This window comes from Echinops telfairi, unplaced genomic scaffold (genome assembly GCF_000313985.2).
Source record: "Echinops telfairi isolate 266 unplaced genomic scaffold, ASM31398v2 ScPeMD7_1713;HRSCAF=2227, whole genome shotgun sequence".
In the NCBI taxonomy this organism is placed as follows: Eukaryota; Metazoa; Chordata; class Mammalia; order Afrosoricida; family Tenrecidae; genus Echinops; species Echinops telfairi.
The window spans coordinates 16,720,406-16,729,032 of NW_022105611.1; the positions used below are offsets into that span (position 1 = coordinate 16,720,406).

The following is an 8,627-nucleotide window of genomic DNA, read 5'->3' on the forward strand; positions in this document are numbered from 1 at the left end:
GCCAATAAAATGATTAAATAAATAAATTCAAAAAAGAACTCACTCTGAAGGCTGGTTTGTGATCCGAGGAAGTTTTATAAAGGATGGAAGAAGTTTCCAGCTTTACACAGGCGCCCTCAGGGCACTTCACAGGGCACTCCACTTCTGGAGACCTGAGGCCAGAGGACACCTTCATACTGCCAGCCGAGGAGCAGTTTGAGCACACGCACACAAAAAAGCGGCCACTGGCTTGGGATTCTGGGTTTTCAGGGCCCCTGTTCGGAGGTGTGGTTGAGCGTACTGGTTGACCTCATTGCCTGAATTAAGCTCACCTGGCCCAGATTGGGGCCCACCCAGGTGTACCGCCCCTTCCTGACTCGGAGCCTGAATTTTTGAGCATGCCCAGTGGAAACCCTGGTCCCTGTTCTACCTAATAGTATCAGGACTTAAATTGTGAACACCTGACTTGTGGAAAGCAATGAATGACAGTGGAAACCCAAAATCCATTTGCAGGGTCCCCACATGGAGTCAGCCTCTGAGGAATCCCCTTTGACCATAGTTGAGGGATGTGAATAGCTTTGCTATCAGACAAAGTATCATTCTCGATTATGGCAAATGTAATTAGGTTAACATGAGATACCTGATCATTTGCTCTCCCTTTTGACCTCACTTTAAATCCTGCTTTTTTCTTGGAGTTTTCTTTTGTTACTATTTTGGGTCTTTTGGGGGGGCTGTTTGTTGTTTGTTTTCCAGTATAGGAAGTCTGGGATGGGTGAGGCTATAGAGAACAGTAACAGGATTCGGGGCTTATTGGGGGTACGGTGGAGAGGTTGGAGAGGTATGGGAGTTAATAACGAATACGAGAGGGAGGAACTGTTTTGGAACTGATTGTGGTGATGTTTGTACAACTCTTTCAATATGACTGAACTATGGGAGTTTATGATGTCAATAAAACTTTTTTTTTTAATTGGAGTGAAAATACCCTCTCCAGGGGCACTTGGAAGGGGAGCTGGAACATCACACCGTCTGTGAGTACTACTTGGTAAACTCATGATAAAGCACAGGGTCCCCCCGGGCAGCAGTGGAAGGCAGCAAGTCAGGCGTTTCCACTTCCTTGGGAAGCTGGGTGCCTGGGACAGCCAGAGCTAAGCATGGTGGCCAGGCCTCAGCCCACAAGCCGACCTCTGATGACCTCTGGCAGGTGCACCTGGGCCTCGCTTCTACTGTGCACACCTGTAGCTCCCACTCTGCATCACTTCAGCTGAGCCTCCCAAGCCTGGCACAGGGGCATGTGGAGTCAGCCTACCCAGATGAGATCATGAGTCCCACAGACAGAGATGGGTGTGCCAGGGCCACTAGGCTGGCCAGGACAGAGGCTTGAGCTACAGAGGAGGTGGAGGGTTGGGAAAGTTGGGGGCCAGGTGGGATGGTCTCTACATGCCATAAAGCAGGTCACATGACTTGCCAAGTCCATTTCTGACCATTCTAGGTAGAAATCAGCCTCAATTTATTTATTTTGCCCTCGCCCCCACTGGTTCTCAACCTTCCTAATGCCGTGACCCTTTAATACAGTTCCTTATATTGTGGTGACCCCCCTCAACCCATAAAATTATTTTCGTTGAAAAAATGAGCTGATAGCAAGGGTTCAAGTAGAAAGAAAATGTTTTGAGAATGATGACGGCAACAAATGTCCAAATGTGCTTGATACAATGGATGTATGTGTGGATTGTGATAAGAGTTGTATGAGCCCCCAATAAAATGATTTTTTAAAATTATTTTCGTTGCTACTTCATAACTAATTTTGCTACTGTTATGAATCGAGCGACCTCTGTGAAAGGTTCGTTCGACCCCCAGGTTGATGACTGCTGCTCTAATTGAACAGAATTCCATCTGCCCCTCGTCCAGAATCTACCCCCAGCCCTGCTGCTGCCCTGCCTTCCCAGCTTGGGCCTCCGTATCTTCCCCTGGCTCTCTGCTCCTCCCACCACCACACCCCCCAGCGCTTCATAGGGCTACCTCTGCATCCATCAGATCGGGGTGGGGCCGCTTGGCCCAGTGGGTACCATCAGAGCATTTCGTAGCTGGCTTCCATACTGGCTTATTCATTGCCCCCCACCTTCCCAGTGGGGACATCATCGGTTCGCAGCATCCCGAGTGAATGGGGCCATGTACCTGTACCAAGTTGTGAACTAAGGAGTAACTGAATGATCTCAATTATCTCCCTTGTGAGTCAGCCCTCCCTCATCTGCCGCTGGGAACTTGTCCCTCCAGAATGCCACCTCCCTCCCACCCCCCAGGGAACCGACAGCCAGGGGACTGTTTGCTATGGTTGCGGTAACATTTATTCTGAGAACAGAACAAGGTGGAGTGGGGACTGTTGGTCCCATGAGCTGGAGGGTACAGGTATATCAGGCAAATAGCAGTGGTGCTCCCCGGCCACCCTCCAGTTCCAGCCTGGTCATCAGGGGGCAGGAAGCAAGGGCAAGGCTGCAGAACTGACTGGGGAGCGGACAGGGCCCAGCCATTAGGTGGAAGCCCACACAGCTCTGCCAATTGGTCCTAGTGGCCCCAGCTCACCAAGACCCCAGCTCCATCCCCAAAGGCCCCGGGCTGCTTTCATTGGCCTCACTCCCCCATGCCCTGTCCTCTCTGCAGAGCCCTCGTGTCAAACAGTGAGCAACGGAGCGTTCCTAGATGCATGTACAGCATGTGCACGCACGGAGATACACAGAGAGAGGGGTAGTGTTTTGCCACTTGTAAGAGTGCTTGATAAGCAAGAATCCTTGGCCCCACTTTGCAGAAGGGGGAAACTGAGGCACAGGAGGTCACGCTCAGAGGGCTGGCTTTGAGCTCTGGTTCTGGGTGAAGCCCTGGGTCTCAAGAAGGAATCTGCCTCTTGGCTTTTAGTTCCTGGCCCCTGGCGAGGCCCAGAGCTGACCACGGAGTGAGGAGACCCAGTCAGAGTAACCAGCCTGTCCAGGCAGCATGCTGGACCTCCCACGAGACCCAGGGGTGAAAAACATGAGTCCCCAAAGGACTTGCTGGGCAAGACCACAAGAGGGCGTGCTGGGAGCCAGTGGACTTTCTCATTGGCTGTACCTGCCATGGGCCGAGGCCACGCAGGGCTCCCCTGTCAGCGAGGAAACACCAGGAGCTGCTGGCCAAGTACACAAGTCCCCAGAACACACCTCCTCGGGCCATCGCCAGACCTGCTCTGAGGGCAGGACTGCCCCCGGCCCCTCCCTGCAACCAGAGGGCCAGAAGGTGGGAATTCAAGGACAGGAAAAGGGTTCAGGCTTTTAGTTTTCCCTGAAAAACCCCTGGCTGAAATTGAGATTTTTTAAATGGACAGGATAGAAAATGTTCAGAACCGAAAGGAACCCTTTGGTTCAGGCAGCGGGGACGGGGGGTGGGGGTGGCGAGGGACATTACAGCCTCTGTGGCTGGGTGTAGGGGGAATGTTGGCTGAGGGGTCTACAGTCACGTGATCCTGGATGGCCTGAGAACACCCACCTGAGAGTCCCCTTGCCCAAGAAAAGCCTGGGTCTCAGCACACGGGACCATGGGAGCACGTCCCGCCTTGGGTCCCCCCCATCCTCCATGGTCCTGGCCCCTCCCCAGGAAACCACGTGTCTCTCGGGCATCGGTCCTCACTCCACTGCCACCACCTCTAGTGTGTGTGGGGGTGTCACCCGAGGCTGGGAGCCAGCACCACGTTGGGGCTTCCTCATGGCATCATTTATTCCTTTGGCAAAGCTCTGTGGACTGAATCAGTGGGCGGTTGGGCACGGAGGTTCAGAGCATGAAAACGACATCACCCTCACGCGAATCCCAGCAGGGGGGGTGGGGTGTGGGGGTGGCAGCAGCCACCCAGCCACTGCCAAGAGCCCTTTCCAAGAGGCTAGAAAACAGTGGAGGTGGGAGACCGGGGTAGGCCCAGGCACCAGGGGCCAGAGTGGGGCTCGGGGACGTGGCAGTTTGTGTGTAAACAAGTGACGTCTTGGCACTCTGTCGGCAGACAGCAGGGCACGGGAAGATGCTCTCCATGGATGCAGCCCCTTAGCAGAGGGGCCGGTTGGGGGTGGTGAGGACCATTTAAATCTCAGGCCGGAAGGCCCTCCATGAATCCCGCGGGAGGGAGGGAGGAAGGCAGGGCCCTCCCCACATCACACGGTAAGTCAAAGGGGGAGCCAGGGCCTGGGCGCCCCGGCTAGTCACTAGCCTCGGGGGACATGCAGCAGGTGGGCGGGCAGCGGCGGTTCTCAGATGGCCGTGAGCGAGGCACTGCTGAGCACACGCACCGCAATGGTGCCAGGCAGGTCACTGGGCTGGTGGCTGCTGCGGTCTCGGAGGTGGAGGGTGTGCAAGGCCTGCAGGTCTTCGGGGTCGGCCTTCAGGTGCACCTGGCCCAGAAACTCATCCTTCAGGGCTCGGTGATTCCAGATCTGGAAGGAAGCCGAAGACTGTGGAAGCGGCCACTTCAGGCCCAAGCCCTGTGTCTGGGAGGGGTATGGCAGGACCCTGCACCTGCTCCCCACAGAGCCAGCTTGGCAGAGGAAAGGGAGGTCCCCAGCTTGCCTTAGGGCCTTGGCCGTCCTGCTCCTGACCTTGGTGGCCCTTGAGCACAGGATGCCCCATGTGTAGTGAGGATGGGATCCCAGGGTGTTAAGAAAATGAGGCCACCCTACAAGGGCTCCTGGAGTGGGAGTAGCCAGATGGATTCCCCAGAGAGAAGCTGGCCCGGAACCAGGAAACTGAGGCCCCCCCACTGGTGAGCTCAGGTCCCTGTCTGCATGCAGCCTACCAGGCTCCCTGCTCCAGAGATTCGAGGGTGGCAGCCAACCACAGCTGCCTCGGGGGTAGCTGTCCTACACAGGCCCCTCCAGGGCATCGGAGGGACAAGTGCCGAGGACACTGGCTCGGCTGGGGCTCCAGAGAGTGGGGGGCCCAACTCACCCACCTCGCCAGTGGAACAGGCAAGAGAATTCCCAAGGCATGAGTCGGGGGTGGCGGCGGCAGAACTGGAACTGGAACCCAAGTCCTGGGTCCTCCAAAGGCCCCGCCCCCCAGTGGGGCCGGCTCGGGCTGGGGTCCAGGAGGGGTGCACCAACAGGTGGGCTCACCTGGACGGTGACGGGCTGGCCCGGCTTCTTGCGGTAGAAGACACCCTTCACGTCATACTCGGGCGTCGAGGTGCCTTTCTGCACAGCCGATTGGACCTTGGCCCCCTCGCATTTGATGATTACATAAGAGTTCGCCCCTAGAGGAGGGAGTGGGCAACTCGGTGAGGGTGGCTGGAGCAGGGCCCCCAGAGGACAGGTATGTGGGCGGCAAGATGCCCCTCTGGGCTTCAGGAGACCAGAGGCTGTCCCCTCCCAAGGGCTCCTACCTCCCAGAGACAGGGAGACTGCAGGCCAAACCGACTAGTCATCTCTAGTTTCCAGGTGTTTGTCCATACAGCCTTCCCTTCCCCTCCTCAGCCTGGAATTGGTCACCACCTCCAGGGAGCCTCCCCTGAGCCCTCATCTCAGGTGCCTGGTCGTAGCTGACCCCTCCACGGCCCTACTCCCCCCACCCCTCCCCGCGTGGAGCTCCCTGAGACCAGGACCTCAAGCATCAACTGGTGAGTGCTGGATCTCAGGAGGACAAGAGGGCCCGGGCCCAAGGAGGGGGGGGGGGGCTTTCTGCACCTGGGCCAGTGTAAGCTCACCTGTCGGGGAGTTCTTCAGGCCAGCAGCCCCCAGGACGTGCACCTGGGTCACCAGCTGGGGGTAGCCGCACAGGGAGCTCCAGCAGGAGTGGGGCGGGGCGTCCAGGCACAGCTCCCTGGATGACCGGGGGTGGGGGGTGTTGGAGAGGGTGGTAAGGAGGGGCTCCATGTGGGGTAGAGAGAAGACCAACGTTTTGTCCTGAGATCTCACATCCACAGGTGGACCCTGACCACAGAAGACCCTGAGGGCTGCCAACTGCTCCTTCCTTAACTGAGCACCCCTCATGATCCCCCAAGGGAAACGCACCCTACTAGTTAGTACATCCTCTGCGCTGAGCCCCCCTGGGGCTGGACGTGGACAGGTGGGTTTCTAATCTCCACAGCCCAGGAGCAAATAAGCCCTTGAACAAGCCCCCTTTACAGATGAGGAAGCATGAGGCTCAGCCAGGGAAGGGTTTTGCCTTTACACCACAAACTTTCTCCCAGGTCTGGTGGAAAGCAGGGCCCACCCTGCCCTTCCGGGGACATGGGATGGGGACTGCACAGGGGCTGGGGTGGGGCTGGTTTCAGCAGCTACCCACAGGGCAGAGTGTGTGGAATCAGGCGGGGTACAGCCAGCTGCATGGCCTCAGTTCACTGTTAGTGGACCCTGAATGTGGATCTGTAAACTGGGGGGCTGGGCCTGCCCCTCAAGGGTGCAGGGAAGAGGACACAAAAGGAGGAAAAAGCTTCTCCCCCAAGTGCTATGTCCAACACACACAGAAAGGGGCCCTGGTGCCCTAGTGGGTTGCTCCCTGGGCTGTTAACCACAAAGTCAGCAGTTCGAAATCACCAGCTGCTCTGTGGGTGAAAGACAAGGCTTTCTACTCCTATAAAGAGTTACAGTCTTGGAAACTCATAGGCGCACTTCTACCCTGTCCTACGGGGTCACTGTGAGTCAGGATCTACTCCGTGGCAGTGCGTTCGGGGGTTTTTGTTGTTGTTGTTTGGTTTTTAACGCACACAGAAGCAGCTGGTCCTGGCCAAGGCAGGCTGGGAGTGGGCCTGGGGAAGGGAGGGGAATGAGATGACCAGGTGTCTGCCCAGGAGGCTGGAAGCCTGGCCTGGTCAGAGAGCCCTGGGCAGACCCTAACCATCTCCGGGTGAGAGTCCGGGCCCGCCCTCATGGCCGCAGCCTCCCACCCCTGGTCCCAAGGCATCCCCTCGCACCGGCAGTTGGCGGGCACATCAGTGAAGACCCGGAGCAGGAACTCGCCCGTGTGGCCAGGGTCGAAGGTGGTGGGAATGATGACGTAGTGGCCCTCGGGCTGGTCAGTGCGCAGGAAGACGCTGCGCGAGTTGATGTAGATGGAGCTGGCGGCCTTGTGCTGCAGGCTGTGCATCCGGTACTGGCGATTCTCCTCCACCTGCAGCGGGAGCGGAGGGCTGGGCTGCATGTACCGGCTCGGCTTCAGCCCAGCCCACTCCTCACTCTCACCACCCAGCCTAGAGTATCAGGTCCACTTACACGGCAAGCTCAGAATAGGCCACTTTATCAATGTGACAAGGAGATTAGTGGTTGCCTCGGGCTAAGAGCACGCTCCCTGCCACCCAGGCAATGCTGACTGCTAGCAAACCTTTGGGTTCCTGAGCCTGTCACTGTTGACCAGGGCTCAGCCCTGGTGGGGTAGTGGTTACTTGCCGGGCTGCCATCTGCATGGTTTGGAGTTCAAAACCACCAGCTGCTCCATAGAAGAGAGATTGGGCTTTCTACTCCTGTAGACAGTGACAGTCATGGAAACCCACAGGGCGCTGTGATGAGTCAGCATTGACTTGATGGCCGTGAACAAGGGAGAATGGCTGTGACCTTGGAGGGTCCAAGGTTTCTTTGGAAGTGATTTAAAAGACGGCCACCATGAAGTCAATGCTGACTTAGAGCAGCCCTACAAGACAAAGTATAACTGCTTCTTAGGGTTTCTGCGACTAAATCTTTACAGCAGCAGACAGCCTCGTCTTTCTCCCCGGGGAGTGGTTACTGGGTTTGAACTGTCCACCTTGCGGTGAGCGGTCTCATCATACTCAGCACACACTTTCACTGTAGTGATGGTCGCACGTCTCTGTGAATGTATGAGGGGCTTGAATCGTTTAGCGTTCTTTCAACTCCACTGCCCATGAACTTCTCACAGCCACAGAGTCGTGCACACTAAAACGCACAGGCTATGTGGCGTGAGCATTATGTTTCAGTGAAGTCGGCTTAACAGAGAGGATGGCATCCCATAGGTCCTGAGTGTCACAACCAAGAGTCGTGATCTGTCCGAGTCACAGCACATATTCACGAAAGGGCATCGCTGCCATCTGGACGGGCTAGATGGTGCAAAGACAAGCTACAGTCGCCTTACTGAAGGTCATGAAATGTCAAAGTCACAGCCAAGTGTCACGGCCCATCAGCATGCAATGAGCGTCGCAGCAGGGAGGGGAACAGCTTGGCGGCACATGATGTTCCGTCCTCACGTGTCGGACACTCAATTCAGGCAGCCTCAAGCACATCCAGGCCGAGTGGATGCCCACTCAGAGCGACCCTACAGGACAGGGCAGAACTGCCCCTGTGGGTTTCCGAGACTGCAACTCTTGACAGAAAGAGAAAGCTCCATCTTTCTCTCGCAGAGAGGCTGGGGGTTTCGAACCGCTGACTTTGCAGTTAGCAGCACAATGTGTAACCAATGTGCTCCCGGGGTTCTTTGAGTGTGTCCCCAGGGCTTCATTAAATAGCTGGAGTCCTGGGAGTACCTGTCACCGGTTTGCCAGGTCTTCAGCATACCTGTGGAAGGCCTCACTCAGTTCCAGGCCCGAGGGAGCAGGCACGGGTGAACCCATCTGGGTCTGCTAAGGGGTGCCCTGGGTTCATGCCCAGCAAGGCCAGTGGGGCTTCCTGAGGATTGTGGAGCTTAGAGAGCCCTAG

The 8,627-nt window shown here is 56.8% G+C and overlaps 1 protein-coding gene across 1 annotated transcript in view; it reads right to left on the reverse strand.

Annotated features, from left to right (window-relative positions):
- Nucleotides 1-2,303: 2,303 nt before the first annotated feature.
- Nucleotides 2,304-8,627, reverse strand: part of CAPN5 (calpain 5) — a 35,657-nt gene continuing 29,333 nt past the window's right edge. The window contains exons 9-12 of the mRNA XM_004708846.2: nt 6,899-7,095; nt 5,690-5,805; nt 5,103-5,239; nt 2,304-4,424 (exon numbers count right to left, since the gene is read on the reverse strand). Of these exons, the coding sequence (XP_004708903.1) occupies nt 4,242-4,424; nt 5,103-5,239; nt 5,690-5,805; nt 6,899-7,095 (633 nt within the window). The 3' untranslated portion in view covers nt 2,304-4,241. The remainder of the gene's footprint in view (nt 4,425-5,102; nt 5,240-5,689; nt 5,806-6,898; nt 7,096-8,627) is intronic.